The 18,092-nt window shown below is 36.9% G+C and overlaps 1 protein-coding gene across 1 annotated transcript; it reads right to left on the reverse strand.

The window, feature by feature from the left end:
• Window positions 1-94: 94 nt before the first annotated feature.
• LOC115438165 (E3 ubiquitin-protein ligase TRIM39-like) lies at window positions 95-10,446 on the reverse strand. The gene is made up of 9 exons (XM_030161585.1): window positions 10,337-10,446; window positions 7,144-7,378; window positions 6,643-7,030; window positions 5,658-5,753; window positions 5,213-5,446; window positions 2,985-3,132; window positions 2,636-2,727; window positions 1,855-1,971; window positions 95-688 (listed from the first exon to the last, which is right to left on the reverse strand). The coding sequence occupies exons 1-9, from the start codon at window positions 10,389-10,391 to the stop codon at window positions 284-286; spliced, it is 1,770 nt and encodes a 589-aa protein (XP_030017445.1). The 5' UTR covers window positions 10,392-10,446; the 3' UTR covers window positions 95-283.
• Window positions 10,447-18,092: the final 7,646 nt, after the last annotated feature.

Genomic DNA, 18,092 nt, shown 5'->3' on the forward strand with positions numbered 1-18,092 from the left:
GGGACATGTATAAAAATTGCAAAATGAGGACATTAAAATGACTGCATATGATGTGTAATTATCCTTAAATTGTTCATGAAAGAAGACAATTGCGCATGTTTGTCCACAACTTTTATTTTTTTATTTCCCAGTTTGTGTAAGGAATACAGAGCCCATGTATTAGTTTCAGCCTGTTGCAGGCCAATGATTGTAAAATACTCATACAGTACAATAAATGTAACAAGAAAAACCAGTCACAAAGTTTCTCACATGAGAACTTAAGAGTACACAATGTAATAATACATCACACAGTTATTACACTGAGTTCCTGTCCAGGTCCTTCTCTGATCTGCCCCTCAACTGGACAGATCACCAGTGGAATGGAGTTTTTCTCATTTTCCTGCACACAGGGGTTAAAGTATGGACAGAGGGACTCGGTGAAGCTGCAGCTGCTGTATGTATAAATATGAGCCTTTGCTTCTGCGTCGAAGAAGGAGACCACCCCCTCCTCATAGTCCAGGAAAATGCCCACTTTCTGTGGAATTTCCTTCAGGTTGACGGTGACAGAAGGGTCAGCACAGGCGCTCAGGCTGCCGCCTTTCCTCCGGCAGATCGCCCAGTAACCACAGTCAGGACGCACTTTGATGGCACCCTTCCTGTTAATGGACTCTTTGGCCACTCCCAGATCCCAGTCTGTTTTATCCCCCACCTGAAACACAACAAACACACAATTGAATTAGACAAACATGGAAGATCATTCAGCTTTGTAACATTCAGTAGTTTTAAATTACATGCTTCATTTTCATTATTTATTATGTAAAGTCAAACATTTCAAGTGCCCACAAAAAAAAAAAAAAAAAAAAAAATTAAATACAAATGTTATTCCGTATTTGTTTTTTGGTTGCAGTTGCTGACTCTAAAACTTCAGCATTAACATGAAGACAAGCACCAGGTGGTCAGTTTTTGTTTGCATGTGGGTCAGTATCTAATTTCATGTAACAGTGTTATTAAGAACTATAACTGTAATTATAGTTACTAACTATTCATGTATTTATTTTAGTGCAGTTTTTAATATTTTATCATATATATGGGTTGTTTTTAGTTTGTGTTTTTAGGATTCTTTTTCTGTGTTTTTATTTTGTGCTGTGCGTTTTGCTATTTCGTTCTTTAACAGAATCTGGGATGTTTTTATTGAATGACAATTAATAAATCTGAATCCGAATCTAAGAAAAACTATGTAATTCAGTCACACTTATTTATCACAATTTTGGGCTTTAATTAAGTATGACAGCTGAATACACAAAAGTATTTGGAACTATTTTAGGACAAAGATGCCTGTGAATGCTGGAAATTCCACATTAATTTGATCAAAAGGCCTCAAACATTACTGTACAGTGTGGCTTTAAATGTATTTTACTCCAACTTTTCAGCTTTAAAAAGTAAAGTATCCAAAAAGTAATGCAACCCATCTGATTTTTAAGAAATAATAACAATCGTTAACATCATTTAACACATATTTAATAGCATAACTAATAGTATGTGACCTATTACATTTCCAAATTGACCTTATACTTGAAAATAATTTTTTTACACCTTGATATGTGTTGAAGAAACTCTGGAAACAACAAGAAAAGCTCCTGGACACTGTCTTTTCTTAATTTTAATACAGCATTTAGGTTCTTTTGACCTTCATCAGGCATGCAAGGAACACAAAAACTACAATTTATCATCCATAAACCGATGAGCTGCTCATTGTCCAATAGGAGAACAGAAGAAAAGGAATATTGACATTCCCAAACTGAGCTTTCTCGTCGTATTTTCTCCAGCTTTTGACTGTTTAATTCAGTTTTGTGTAAGTTAATGGTTCTGACTCACCTGAACAACCCAGTAACGTCTCCCAGATGTGAAGCTTTGTTGCCCCAAAACGCAGACGCAGGAGTCGAACCGCTTGGGGTTGTCTGGTACGGGGGTCTTCTTCTTCTGGCTGTGCACCTGTGTATCGCAATCAACATCATCATCACTCACTTATTCTTCACACACAACCAAGTGCTCATCAGTTTCAGCACTCCTGTTCTTTAAATGTATGTACAGTCCTGTCTAAAAGTCCTAGACCAACATTACGTTTGTTGGTTCAGTAAAGTTCTAATGTCCACACATATACATTTCTCAGTCTCTGTATTTAGATAAAATCTGAAATATGTGTAAGATGGACAGCAGGAAAAACAAAACTTTCAGGTTGAACAGCTTCTAGAAACCAAAGTGGTTGTATTTAGTGTGACCTCTGTTTGCATTTAACATGTTTTCAACCCTTTTGTTGAGGACAATATGAGATTTTTTGCATAATCTTCTGATGTTTTATACCAGGTTTCGTTCATCACGTCAAATGTTTCTAACTGTTTATGCTGCTTCTTGTCATGGGGTCAGAGGTCACACTAAATAGTCACTTTAACCTTTAGAACCCATTTAGTTCAGTTTTTTTGTGTGTCTTTTAAGGCTGGGTGCATATTTACTTAATTTTCTTGTTGTATGTGAAGGAAACAGAATGTGACATAAATATGTATGATCATTTCAACCCTGCATAAACAACAAAGCTAAAGGTAGCTAAAGACTTGCGTAGTTCTGTATATATTTAGCTGTATACACATATGAAACATACCTTCTTTTGGTCAGGAGACAGAACCAGCCAACCTGAAGCAGTCACTGGATCCAGAGTCACATCGGCTGAGTATTGATTCAGACAGTCTACTTCTGCAAAAACAGAGACAACGTGATGTTTTAATGGGTTGATTTTCACAGTAATCCCAACAGCATTTCATCAGTTTAGTAAGATTTTATAAAAGGACAGATCAAACTTGATATAAGTTAGTTATGCTTCATATTTTCATGTTGAATGTTTGGTTCTTTTCACTTCTTGAGACCATATCGGAAATAGATGTTTTCACAATCTTTTCTTTTTTCCACCATTTGATCCATAAATTAAAAATAAATGTTTAAAACTTACTGACCTTCTACTGACAGTTTGTTGATGAGTTCCTGACAAACATCCATCAGCTTAGAGACCGCTCTTCTCACTTCCCCGATGCAGTTATCTGAGTGGACTGTGACATCTGACCAGTTTCTGGTGGATGAAAATTTACTCAGACATGGGAAACTCTGAAACAAAAAGGAAAAGAGGGTATGTTAGATTTTACATCCTTCAAACAGTGGTGGAACAAGTATTCAGATGCTTTATTTAACCCATAAAGACCCAGTGCTTCTTTTGTGTCAGTTCCCAAATAATTTTTTCTCTCTATTTAAACATTCTTAAGTGATTTAACACCATGTATTCTAATATTACCCTCTGTATTTTGCAATTTTTTCTGTGTAAATCATGTATTTTTCTGTATTTAATTAACTGATCATGTAGATGTTCATAAAAGCTCAGGGTAAAGTGGTGACTTTTTTTTCAAAAAATTAACTGAATGTAAAACAAAGTCTGTCCATCCACTGTCATTGATCCAACTCCGTGGGTTTCACTGGTGAATTAATGTTGTAGATGACGGTGCTTCCACATTCATTGCGGAGCGTCTGAACGTCCAAACGGGTCATATCTGATGACCGAGAAAAGATGACTAACTGCGTTTTACACCAATTATTTACATGTATTGATAGGATTAGTGGATCAACAGGTATTAAATATTTTACAACAGTAGGCGATGTTGTTTGATGGTGGATGTTTGGGTCTTAATGGGTTAAATTCTCCACTACAAGTAAATGTTGTACAGTTTTATACAGTTGTAATTGGCGTAGACAGAACTTATTTTGTATTTTTTTGCATAGGACTGCAAATAACCATTTTTCTTGTTTTATCCATTAAATAATTAATTCTTCACAGGTAAAACTGAGAAAACAGTGAAATATGTGATCACAAGACTCAGTAGGATGGTATTACAATGTTTGTTTGGTCCAACTAAGAAAAGAAAAGCAGCATTTACAAGAAAACATCATGTGTTTCTTCAGTGCTAAGTAGTTAAATTCAATATAACTCAGGGGTGTCAAACATGCGGCCCGGGGGCCAAAACCGGCCCGCCAAAGGGTCCAGTCCGGCCCGCAGGATGAATTAGTGAATACAAAAATTACACTGAAGATATTAACAATCAAGGATATCAAAGTAAATTTAGTTCAATTCCATCTAAAGTGGGTCAGACCAGCAAAATACTATCATAATAAAGTATAAATAACGAAAACCACATATTTTTCTCTTAGTTTTAGTGTAAAAAAACAAAGGAAAATTACACAAAAATGTTAACATTTACACACTAGCCTTTTACAAACAATGTGAAAAACCTGAACAAATATGAACAACCTGAAATGTCTTAAGAGATTTAAGAGTAATTTTACCAATATTCTGTCTGTTATTAAATGTTTTGTGCATTTGCAGATCCACTGTGATCTGTAAATTGTAATGAACATGTAAAACTGAGAAGCTGAGGCCTAATAATGGCATAAATTGTTAAAATTGCACTTTTTTTCTTAATAAATTTCATTTTGGTCATGGTTCATGTTTTTCCATATTTTTTTTTAAAAGATAGTTTGTAGATGTAGAAATTTTGATAATATAATCTTACTTTTTTCACTCTAAAACAAAGAAATTAGACATACAAATTTTGGAGTTGATATTATTTATGTATTATTATGTTATCATTTTAATCATCTGGCCCACTGCAGGTCATATTGGGCTTTATGTGGCCCCTAAACTAACATGAGTTTGACACCCCTGATATAACTTAAGGTAGAAAAAGCAGTCAAATAAATACAATAAAAAGTGACTGTCTCTGAGATGTAATGAATTAGAGGAATAAAGCTCAAAGATTCAAAGATTTTTGTTTTGTCAGTTCACTACATGCACTGGACATACAGAGAACTGAGAAATAAAAAGCCATGCATTTTTTTTTTTAAAAAGAGGTAAAAATAGAATAAAAATAAATAGGTGGTATAAAAAATGAACCGTAATAGAACATAAAGTGTATATGTACATCTATTTACAATAGCAGCGGTAGTGCAATCAGTAACAATTATGAGGTGAATGATAGGTCAGAACAGCAGCAGGGATGACAGTAGTGCAATATTTATAATAAAGTGCAGTTGACAGTGAGGAGAACAGAATCTTCTGAGCTGACGTTCAAGTGAAGTTTAAGTGAAGCTACTGTTCAGCTCATGATGCACTGATACTTTGTCATATGGTGTGTTTTACCTGCAGGAGGTGGAGTGGGTTCTGTGTGAGCTCCAGGTATCCCAGCTCGCTGCTCCTCATCTGGAGTTTGTTCATTTCCTCCTCCAGCTCCTTCAGCAGCTCCTCCGCCTTCCTCTCCACCTCCTCCTGCTTCCTCTTCAGCTCCTTCACCAGCCCGGTCTGCTGTCTCTCGATGGCGCTAACCAGGATGGTGCAGACCTGGACGCTGCTCTGGATCTGCTTCTCTGTGGTTTTCTGTTAAATCAAAAACTATGTTATAATTTAGATCATAGTCAGTCATATTTCATGCATTTATTGGGCACAAACGTCTTTCTGCATTGACTTTAGTGTTTTGATGCAGTTGTTGATGCTCTTTTTTTTAATAATGCATATGTTAACAAACCCTTTATAAGAAATCCAATAAATAAGAACATTATTTCTTTCTTAGAATAAATTCAGAACTTACTTTGCTCTCATCCACTGAATGTTTGATCTCATCTACTTTCCTCAGTCTGTCCTCAATCATCTTGTGAATGTTGGCTTTTGTTTGCTTCAACTGAGCCTGTAAAATACACATGTTGATTTAGGAAAGTCATATTGCATTCTAGGGAAATATATTCACTGCTTCAAAGACTGAACTAAAAAAAATTCAGTATTTATGGATGAAGACAAAACATATTTTCTCAATTTAACCCTTTAACCCCTGACATGTCTGCAGTGAGCATTCTGAATGTATGATTTATTTTAAATATTCATACAAATTCAACTGTTTCCTTAATAGAAAATTTCAAAACATGCAGATAGAATAGACCTTGTTCTTTCCATAAACATCTGAGCATGCTCAGTGCATCACTCGCCACCTGTGTAATACTGAGTGAGACAACTCATGATAAAATAGATGCTTTGGGCTTTTTATTCCTCCTTTTTTTATACCCCTTTTTCCTTGTCATTTTTTTGGTTTTGTTTTGTTTTTACTGATGTTTGCAGTGTTGATTTTCCTTTTTTTTTTTTTTTTTTTTTTAACTGTGTTTTTACTGAGTTTTGACCAACCTTTTGAAGTTCCACCAGGTGCCAAAAAGCAACTGGACTGATTTAGAAAAAAAGAGCTCCAAAACAAAAACTAAAATTCAAATACTTGTTCAGTGTGTTCCAGTTCACAGTTCATGTTCAACATCCTAAATCTCTTATTAATGTACATTTTGAGTGCCTTATCTAGTTAAAACCTGTCAAATGTCAAATCCTCTCTTTGTCTTTTTCTGTTATTCCACCCTGTTTTGACCCTAAAACACACAATAAAACAAAACCACTGAAGAAAAGGAACATAAGTACATACTCACAGCAGCTTTTATGACACAAACAGACGCAAATTCACAGTAGCATGTTTTACTGAAATACTGTCTCGGGGTTAAAGGGTTAAAGAACATTGTACAGTAAAGCAAACATATTTTTACCCTGATCCTCTTGCTGGCTTTCTCCATGGAGACTATCTTGTGGTTTTTGTGCTCCATCTGAGTACAGTCCACACACACTGGAGTCTGGTCGGTCTTACAGAACATCTCCAGGGGTTTGTTGTGATTTCTACACAGGTGACTTGTGGAGAAGGTGGCTGGATCCGTCATCCTGTGTTTCTGCAGGGCCCGATCCCTCCGATGGGGCACGAGGTGAATTTCACAGTAAGACGCCTGGCAGACGAGGCACGAGTTGACGGCTGTACGTGGGTTTGTGTGACAGATGTCGCAGAAAACTTCATTGATTATGAAGTTTCCTTTTGGGGATTGTTTCATGCTTCCTGGTGGCACCACTACATCTGCTTTGCTGTCTTTATTTGCTGACAGAAACCTTGTAATTGAAATAAGATTCAATTAGATTTGAGTAAAATTCTTGCCTTTAGAATAAATGAAGAGCTTTATAACTCAACAAAAAAAGCATCTGAAAAGTCTAAAGTAACAAACCTTTTAATGAAATCAATAACATCAGCAAATCCGTGGTTAATCTTGAGGACTGGGGGGCTGCTGAACGTAGTTTTACACAGGGGACACTCAGGCTTGTCCTTTGTGTCCCAGTAGCCTTCAATGCAGTCCAAGCAGAAGTTGTGTGCACACGGCAGGGAAACAGGGTCGCTGTAGAAGTCCAGACAGATGCAGCAGTAGAACTGCTCCTGAGGCGGCACAGAGGCCATTGCATTGACTGGAAAAACACATGTTGTTTACTCAGTTGTGCATATTTGTTTGTTACTTCCACCTGCTCTTTACACATGCACAGTTTTCCCTAATAAATATGTCATGAATCGACCTCAGTAAAAACAGATTTCTGCATTACTCATACAGGTAACGCTGACAAATGTTCATCTGATATCATTTTAACCCATAAAGACCCAAACAGCCACTGGCAACCAAATCCATCTACTGATGCACAATGTTTAATACCTGTTGATCCATTAATCCTATCATTACATGAAAATAATTGGTGTAAAATACAGTTTGTCATCTTTTCATGGTCATCAGATATGACCCATTTGGACGTTCAGAGGCTCCATAGGTATCGTGGAAAGACTGTCATCTTCGACAACACTGATTCACCAGTGAAACCCATGGAGTTGGATCAGTGAAGTGGATGGACTCACTTTGTTTTATGTGTACACTTTTTCTTCAGTTTTTCTCTGTTTTTGATATAATAACCATCAACTTTAATGTGAGCTTTTATGAACATCAACATGATCAGTGAATTAAATACAGGAAAATACCAGATTTTTAGTGGAAAACCACAAAATACACAGGATATCATTATAATAAATGGTGATAAAACACTTAAGAAAAGTTAAATATAGAGAAAAAAAACTATGTTGGAACTGCCACATAAGTAGCACTGGGTCTTTATGGGTTAAATCTGTCCCTGAAAGCTAGAGTCTGGACCATATATGGATCGTGGATTCTTATTTACTGGGTCACTCAGTTGACAGAAAATACCACAATGTGAATCACTTTTCCTAATTCCAAAGATGGAATGCAACTCAAGTTCTGTTCCAAACATATGTGTACTTCACTAAAGTATTTCTATCTACTCCAATAAATGTAACATTTTTACTACACTACTTTATGCATATTGTTTTGTTTTAGATACTTTAATGTACATTTGAAGTAATACTTTGAACTCAGGACTGGAACATTTGTACACTGTAGCATTTCTATTTTTAGTGTAGTCAAAGATCTGAATACTTTTCTGAATGCTACCTCTGTCTTGTACAAACAAAGGATGAAATGTCTCTTTGTTCGTTGAGTTCCACCTGTTTTTTTTATGTCCTCTTTAAACCTATTCACTTGTGTTATTCCTACGCAGGATCCAGAACAATGGCAGCTCAGAGAAATCTCACGTGCTGTCACCTTGTTAAACCAGTTCAGGTTTTCCCTTTTTTTTTTGTTGCTGTATTGCTACCGCTGAAATTTTTGCATATATTTAAAGCTCCAGTTCTGTGATTTTGGAAAAAATTCACTTGCCACAACATAAAAAATACAACATTTCTCTGATAATCATATTTGCTAAAGCATAAAATATCTATAGAGTCCGCAAGAGCTGGATGCCTGGTGGCTGATAAATGTGATAAGTTGTAAATAATACCATCTCTCATCTCTTGTATTAATGCTTGGATTAACATAGTCATGGTATTACAGGTGTGCAAGATTCAATATTGAAACCAGGTCTGTAAAATTTATTAATTGCATATGTTATTTTAGAATTTTTGCACCATGTTTATGCACCTTACACTCAATAATTGCCCATGTATCATATTTACCTCCGCCAAGGAGGTGATGTGTTTGCCGGCATTGGTTTGTCTGTCTGTCTGTCTGTCTGTCTGTCTGTCCTTGTGCAAGATAACTCAAAAAGTGATGTACGGATTTGGATGGAAATGTCAGGAAATGTTGATACTGGCACAAGGAACAAATGATTAAATTTTGGTGGTGATCAGGGGGGCTGATCTGCCTTGGTGGGGGTCTGTGCTCTACGAGTGCTTTTCTAGTTATCATATATTTTACATTTAACACACCATTTACCTTTGGCAGTTTGCAAAATGATGCGTACATTGCACATTTATGTAAATATATATTTACTTAATAATGTAGTTTATATGTTTATTTAATTTTATAGTTTTTATAGTTCATATTTTTATGCTCATTCTCTTTGCATGCCAGTCCTACATGCCACTTTGTTTTGTTTATTTAAATTTTCTGGTTAAATTATTCTATTTTTATACATCTTAAAATCTCTTAGCATTCAGTGTGGATGGCAAAGTAAGCTTTTCATTGTACAGGGAAACTTTACTGTCCACATGACAATAAAACGCTTTGAATCCTTTTGCAGCTTTTTTTTTTTTAAACAAAGTCCAAATCAGTAGACTTCATATAGATATATATAACCTGATGCTGTTTTACACTACTGCAGAAAAGCAAAAACATTTCCAAGCTTCCATGTTTAGCCAAGCAATATAGCAAAACTGTCATGTTTCCAAACAGTTCAGTAATTACAGTGGATGATCACGTATTTACCCGCTCTACCTGTCTGAAAACACCTGTAATTCAGCAAACTCTGTAGCAGGCAGTAGATTTTGTATATGTCTCGTTTCCTCTCAAACCACTTAACATACAGTTTGCTGAAAGGTAATACTGGAATTTTTGCTCAAAGATGCAAAAAACCCCAATCAAGCTCTGCAGCACTGAACAGAGCATTAGTTCCCAAAAATATCACAACCCGTTCATAAAAGTAAAACCACATTACAATATCATCCTGGACAACCATTCTGCAAATATGTACATTAATATAAACCTTAATCCTAGATGAGGTAATTTCACACTAAAAAACAATTCACAGCTATCAAAAACACAAGTATCTATTGACCCAATTAAATCCTCCTGTGGTCCCCCTGTAGTAACCCATACCTTTTAGACATACATTAAACAGAGCATATATATTGAATAATTTCACATTTTTGATGCGTTCCCAATTTAGCTGAATTGTCTTAAGTTAAATGGAAATTTGGTGATATTAAACAGGTCATAATTCCTGCAACACGACACTACTTGGCAGCAGAAAGTGCTCATCCTGTTAATCGTTACTCTCATACTGAACTCTCTGAAAATACAATCGTCTTACCTGTTAGGGTTGACATGTTAAATCGCTCTGAGAAGATGCCAACATGTGCAGACATTTAAATATGTCAACCCCTCCCTGTTTGGATAAGTCAGACCTTTTTACCGTTTGCCTCCTCCCACTGAGTTTAGATGACTTTCTCAAATCACACAGTTATTCTTGCATTTCTGGTCCTGCTGCTTTGATGACACATGTATGACAGTCACACTACAGTAAATAAAAAATACTAGTACATGTGTCTGTGGTGTCACATGGTATCTGTTAAAAGAATGTTTCTGCTCACGAGGGTTTGCAGTGTTCCAGTTGTATATTTATGATCATTCTTGTGGTATTTAAGAGGGATTTTTTATAAAGACTGGCAAAAACATGAAAAAACCCCTTCAACCCCTGCATCAATCTGTTGGCCCTGAGTCATTTTACACCCCCAGTGCAAGAAGGAGCAATACTCCCCACGCACACCCACCCATACCATATCTTGTGCATTTGCAAATAGATTGTAAATATTCAAAGATTCAAATATTCTTTATTGTCCATTCACTAAATATACAGGCCATACTGAGAACTGAGGTACTGTTTCTCTCTCACCTTGTTAAATGCCATTCACTTTAAAAAAGAAAAACAAAGAGGTAAAACAGAATAAGAATAGGAATAGATAAAGTGTACATGTCAGTAGCAACAGTAGTGTAATACAGTGACGGTTATGAGGTGAGGATATATATCTATGTAAATAATATTTAAATTCAAATACAAAATGTGTATAAATACTTCTTTTTTCTCTTTGTATTTTATGTTTCACAAGTGTATATTTTCTATCTTTCCGGTAGTTTATTTTTGTATTTTGCTGGTGTCAACTGAGAAATTTCTCCATGGTGGGATCAATAAAGTGTTGTCTTTTGCCTTATCTTATCTTATCTCATCTCATCTCATCTCATCTCATCTCATCTCATCTCATCTCATCTCATCTCATCTCATCTCATCTTATCTTAAAGTCAGAATAGAATAGAATAGAATAGAATAGAATAGAATAGAATAGAATAGAATAGACTTTATTTGCCATTTGCACAGATACATTGCAGTATAGGTACATTGGAATTCTTGTGCATTTCCCTGAGTCACAGAGTTAAAAAAAAGACAAGAACAAAAACAGAAACAAAACATAAACACAACTATAAAACATTAAAAACAGTTATTGCACAGACAGACACAAATGCACACTTGTAAAATAGAGTACTGAAATAATAAGAACAAGAACAAGAACAATAATAATAATGATAATAATAATAATAATAATAATAATAATAATAATAATAATAATAATAATAATAATAATAATAATTAAAGTACTGGGAGGTAGAACAAGTTATTGCACATTCCATTAAAAGCATGGTATTAGTTAAGTTAAATATCTTTAAGAGTGTGAGGGATGTGAGTGTCTAGTGGCCTGGGGTACTTGTCCTGTGCCACTAGTCTAACTGTGGCAGAGAAGAAGCTGTTGTGGAGGTGGGTCCTGCGAGCGCTGATACTCACCGGCCTGCAGTGTCTCAGGTTGTAACCCGACTCCACCCACTGGAACAGAACATGAGGTGAATGGTGACGGTCTCTGAGGATGCTCTGTGCTTTCTTACGGCAGCGCTGATTGTAGATGGTGTCCATGGAGAGGAGGTCAGAGCCAATGACCCATAGAAACAGAAACACATAGTCTCTTTAATGAACCATAATGCATGAATGTCACATCTTGTGGTCAAATAAGAAACCCCAACCTTCTGCACTCTTACACACTTGTGATAGCATGCAATTTCAGAGTCTTTTATTACCTCCGCCAAGGAGGTTATGTTTTTGTCAGGGTTTGTTTGTTTGTTTGTCTGTCTGTTTGTTTGTCTGTCCGTTAGTGTGCAACATAACTCAAAAAGTTATGGACAGATTTGGATGAAATTTTCAGGGTTTGTTGGAAATGGGATAAGGAAGAAATGATTACATTTTGGTGGTGATCGGGGGTGGGGGGGCCCACGGGGGGGCCCACTGATCAGCCTTGGCGGAGGTCTGCGCTCTCCGAGTGCTTCTAGTTTCATATCTGTGGTTTGACGCCACGATTTCGAAAGTTTTCTTTAGTTCAACAATGTGAAGGAACCAGTGCATCTGAGAGTCTGAATCTGAGCCAAAATCTGTACTTCCTTAAACCGGATTAATTGCTGAAGTCAGTAGCAGTCCTAGATTTGCACATAATCAAGCAACATGCCCAATACCCACAGTGCAATGTGGCTAACACATTTACTTAATTTTTTAAAAATGTATTTACTCTTTAATCTCGGAGTGCTTCAGGTCAATCTATGGGTTAGGGTTAGGGTTAGTTTTGAGTAAGACTTTCTCGATGACACCCCCACTTGATCCGACTGACCAGACAGTTTAAAGTAGGAGGAGCCAAAGGCAAAGCACTGGGAAGCGCAGGTCAGTCTGCAGCTCCAAAACTTACTCAATTTCTTAAGTCGTACAGACTCACTTTCTTAAGTTGTTGTTAGAGATGAAGACTATTGAGTCAGAATGAGTAAGAATGAGAAGAAGAAGAAGAATGAGACTAAAGCTCTTGAAACCAAGGTTATTATCGTTAACGAAAACTAACGAAATGACGAAAACTAGAATTGTAAAAACATTTTCGTCAACTGAAATAAATAAAAACTATAATTAAAAGAAAAAAATGATAACTAACTGAAACTGTATTGTGTGCTTACAAAACTAACTAAAACATATAAAAAATTATGGATAAAATTCCCTTCGTTTTCATCTTTGTCAATGTTGGGTTGATACAAAATCGATTTATTTCCCTCAAGCAATTTTAGTTGCCGGCACCATATGATATTTAACAGTCCATCACTTCTCATCACTTGTGGTTTAGAGTCGTCTTCTCATCCCCCACTCTACCTGGAAACATGGAGACTAAAGTTGGGAGAAAACAGCAGAGTCCTGGACGGGATTTATTTTAAATACGACAGCGAAGAAGATAAAAGATATGAAAAAAACTAAAACCAAACTAAAACTAAGCCTTTAGAAAAAAGTGAAAACTAATAAAAGCTAGTAATCCTGCTCTAAAAACTAATTAAAACTAACTGAATTGGAGAAAAAAAGTAGTCAAAACTAAATAAAACTAAACTATAATGAAAAATCCAAAACGATTATAACCTTGCTTGAAGCTGATAGGTATTAAGTGCTTCATACTCAAATATTCTCCCTGGTATTTACAGAAAATATTATGAAAATATTATGGATCTTAAAAATATAAATTGTTTCTCGAATACTTATTTAGTTTTGTGAAATAAACTTAAATAATCCTACTATAATGGACGTTCTGCACGTCTTTGTCCGTCTTTGTCCGGCGTGTGTTGCAGCACAGGAGGGCATCCAACTATAATGGATGTTCTGTGTGTCTTTGTCCGACGCGTGTCCGACACATGTCCGGCACGTGTTGCTGCAAGGGAGGGCATATGGGTGCAATGCTGCTGTTGGGCAGGCACTATCGTACAATGGCTCCATGGGTACAATACCGCTAGTGTTAAAAATGTGTATGTTATACTTGGGTCCCTCTTGCAAATGAGATCTTTGTCCCAAAGAGATTTCCTGATAAACAAAAAATATATCAGCTGACTCCACGTCACAGGCCTGAACTGAACTGCATTAGACATCACAGAGTTCATTGTTGTACTTGGTTTCAAGACTTAACTTTTCTGTCTGTTTGTGTCTCCAAATGGCCATTAAAATACACTGGGTAGAGTATGTTTACTTGAACCAGTATTCATGTCCGTCCACTGATTAGAGCCATGAAAGATGGTCTACTATGTTTGACCATTATTTACTGCATTTTAAAAAAACTTTTGTGTATTTTTTCCATTGAGCCACATTTCATTTGTAACATGACATGGACTCACATAGCAAGAGCTTCAATTTGTGCAGGCATTTTCAGGGTTTTTATTTACTTAGAAGATCTTAACAACATATTGTAAGACACATAAAGAGGCTTTTGCTTTTTTAACACATGCCCAAGCTTAAGTTCAAACATTCATCTTTATTTTTGAAAGAATCTGATCTCAACTGTACACATTGTTGCGACTCAAGTATAGACAGTGCGTTCACATCTTATATAATCACCAGGTGTGTTCTGAGACATGCCAACTGGTGTTTTCAATGCAGGTGAGAACAATGTTTGCCTTGAGAACGTCAACCTGTAGATTACACCCACAGGTTTATGCAACTTGGATATGAATGCAAAGAATACATGTAGTTGTCAGTTGAAGAAACAGTTGTGGTTCATTACCATGCAGTGGAAGATTTACACCTCCCCCTGTTTGAAAATGTGCAGAAAAAATGACAGGGAATCGATCCCATACTTTCTGTACTGGAGTCTGATATGATTACAGAAAGCGTTACAGAAAAACCATTTACCTCAGTGTCATGTTTTACAGTGGAATGAATTCTAAAGACTTTATCGGCAAGAAAAAACTGAAGCAAGTAAAAAACATACATCTCAAAGCTTTCTTTATGAGCATTTTGTTGATTGCAGTGGCAGCTGCTCATCTTTCAGAGAGGGGAAGGTCACTGTTGGCTTACATCAAAAAAAATGTCAAGTTATTTATACTTAAATTTGACCCTTCGTTCCTTGTTTATGTAAATATAAGACAAAAAAGCATTTATTTTGGTACATCCAACTCAAATAAGCACTTAAGTGATTTTCAGAGATTTTATTAAGGTAGTATACCTCTTCAGTATTGTGATATTTACTAAGGGCCTGAATTATTTTTTAGAGTGTACATGACATCTACACTAACATTCAGCTTACGTTTGTGTAAATAAATAGTAGAATGTATCTCGGTGTTGTGGTGTGAATACAGTCACTTCCTGGACCATCTAATCTCACCAATACTTTCATGTGCATGTATGCACGTAGACACACACACCATTACTACGGACCATAATGGCAGCTGTGTGTTAATACTAACCCAGGTTGCTGGGCTGTGTTCACTGTCTGTCATTGTCCACTGTTTCAATGACTCCAGTACTTTATGGGATATACATTAAGATTAAGATTCTTTTTTTTTTTTTTTTTGTCAGTATCCTCATAAGACCCGGCTATGGGTTTTCTGTCCAAGTTTGTGGACAAGAGTTTCACAGCTTTATACAAAACAATAACAATAAAAATGTGTCCATCACTAAGGGCGTTCCATAACATTTTTAAAAATAGCATCTGAAAATACTACTGCATCATGATATTTCCAATATAGGCAATTTTTTAATTTAAAAAAGCCAAAACTTGTACTTTCCTGACCTTTGCTAGGTCTTAGGGAGGGTATATAGACACATAGACATGCACCACACACCAAAATTGACCTTCTACATTTAACCCATCACTTGAACATGCAGGAAGACACACACACACACACACACAGAGACACACACACACCCTCACACACACACACACACACACACCTACACACTCGCACCCTCACACACACACACACACACACACACACACACACACACACACACACACACACACACACACACACACACACTGCAGACTGGGGGCAATGGGCTTGCCATATCAAGCACCTGGGGAGCTAAGTGCCTTGCTCAAAGGCACTTTAGCCAACAACTTTCTGACAGACTGGGGAATCAAACCGGTGACCCTTCGGTTGCAGCCTTCCAGGCCACGGCTGCCCACATATGTATGCTAAGTATCCAGAGCATGCAGAATGCAATATTTACCTGGAAATAATATGGAAATCACATACTGTTGGTTTCATGTTGTGCTTTCACACATACAAAACAAGACCACACTGTAATGACCCCGTGCACCTGTTCCCCTGTTGCTCCCTATTCTCCTACCAGCTCCACTATCCCCTCACCTCATCTGTTCTAGCTCCTCCTATCCGCCCCCATGACCGACCCACTGACCTTGATAGACCTGAAAAATGTAGGCCATGCACTGATCTGACCTGATTGATCTGACCTTGAATGTGAAGGTCAAGGTCGATGACCAAAGAACTAGTCCAAGAGTTTCTGAAGTTGCACTTAAATACTAAACACAATGGAGATATGACGATTAGGTGAAGAGTAATCACGTTGACACTGATGGACAGACCCCCTGACATATCCCACATGTATTCATTGAATAATAATTAAAAACATCGTATCATCACGCGCCTAAACCTCAACCTATAATTGTTTCTACATCTATGATTTAGACATTTTATGACAATAAGTGTCTATAACTGGGCCAGATCTACTAAAGGTCTGCATGTTTTAAAATGTGTGCAAACTCATTGCACACACAAAAACATGTACAAACTGATTTACCAACAGTGTGCAATAAGGGTTGCGTCTTTCAAAGGTGCAAAATAGCGCGTCTGCATCAGTTAATACATTTGACACAATGACTATGCAATATGGGGCGTTCACAAGTGTGTGTGTGCTGGGAAGAGAAAATGTAAATATATTAATTTACCACGTCCCAAAAGGAGGTGCAAACGGTTTGGATGCATAATTGCGCACACATGGAAGTGGTTAGGAGACATCGAAATGATGGAACGAGATGCAGAGAATGCATTTTTCACCCCTGTGTGAACATTTTTGGAGTGACGGAAGAAAAAATAATTGAGACGTATATCCCCCCCACACACACACACACCTTTAAAATGAAAAATAAATGAAAAATGAATGAAAAATGATTTATGCAATACCTTCTATGACAAAACTCCTTCAGCGTTACATTTCCTTGTGTCTGGATCATTCAGTCACTGTTCCCATTAGTGCTGCTGTATCCCAGAGCAGTTTTTACAGTGTATTGTCTCCAGTAGCTCACACAAAACCCTCATTTAAATAGGCCGGTCTCCAAGACATTGCACCTGTTGTAATTTGCACAAGCAATCTTAGTAAATCACCCGCAAACTGCAGTTACACCCCACACACAAAATTCTAGATTGCGCAAGCAAATTAGTACACGCAAATTAGGATCTTAGTAGATCTGGCCCAGAGTCTTTAGACTTCATTTACAAAGGCCACCGTAAAACATGACATTGAGGTCAATGGCTTTTCTGTAATGCTTTCCTACTCAGAGTGTTTTACATTGTGTCATATTAAGCCATTTGTGCACTCATTCATACACCAGTGAATCAGTACCTTGCTCACGGACACTCCGATATGTTGACAAGAGTCTGGGATTGACTTGCCAACATTCTGGTTTTTGAACCATCCACTCTTCCTCCTGACCCAGTGGAGAATTGCTACTCAATAGACAAAATCAACCTTTACTTTATAAAATACTCTATAGTTAATTCAGAAATATCCAGCTGAATATGAACTTTAACTAATGAATTAATTAAACAATTTGTTTAGTTTTACTGAGACAAATGGATTAATTTTACTCATTTTCAAGTCACTGATTGAGTTTCCACCTGATTTTAATGGATTAGATTTCTATAGCACTTTTCAAGGCACCCAAAGCACTTTACATTACTGATCTATTATTCATTCCCTCTCACATTCACACTCTGGTGGTGTTAAACTACATATGTATCCACAGCTGCCCCGGGGTTGGCTGACGGAGGCATGGCTGCCAATTAGCACCAAATAGCCCCTCCGACCACCACCGAACATTCAGACGCTTTCATACACCAGTGTCAGTAGCAACGTGGCCAAGGACGGCAACACACATGACTGGAACAGAGTGGGATTCAAACCACCAACCCTTCAGTTCTACCTTCTGAACCATGGC

This window comes from Sphaeramia orbicularis, chromosome 18 (genome assembly GCF_902148855.1).
Source record: "Sphaeramia orbicularis chromosome 18, fSphaOr1.1, whole genome shotgun sequence".
Classification (NCBI taxonomy): domain Eukaryota; kingdom Metazoa; phylum Chordata; class Actinopteri; order Kurtiformes; family Apogonidae; genus Sphaeramia; species Sphaeramia orbicularis.

What these genes read in the sequence shown, in the direction of transcription:
- LOC115438165 (XM_030161585.1), bottom strand. Translation starts at nt 10,391, where the DNA reads ATGTCTGCACATGTTGGCATCTTCTCAGAGCGATTTAACATGTCAACC. An exon ending in ATTCAGTGGATGAGAGCAAA is followed by an intron (nt 5,447 to 5,657) that starts GTAAGTTCTGAA and finishes TTGATTTAACAG; the next exon opens with AAAACCACAGAGAAGCAGAT. An exon ending in GACGTTACTGGGTTGTTCAG is followed by an intron (nt 689 to 1,854) that starts GTGAGTCAGAAC and finishes GTTGTGTTTCAG; the next exon opens with GTGGGGGATAAAACAGACTG.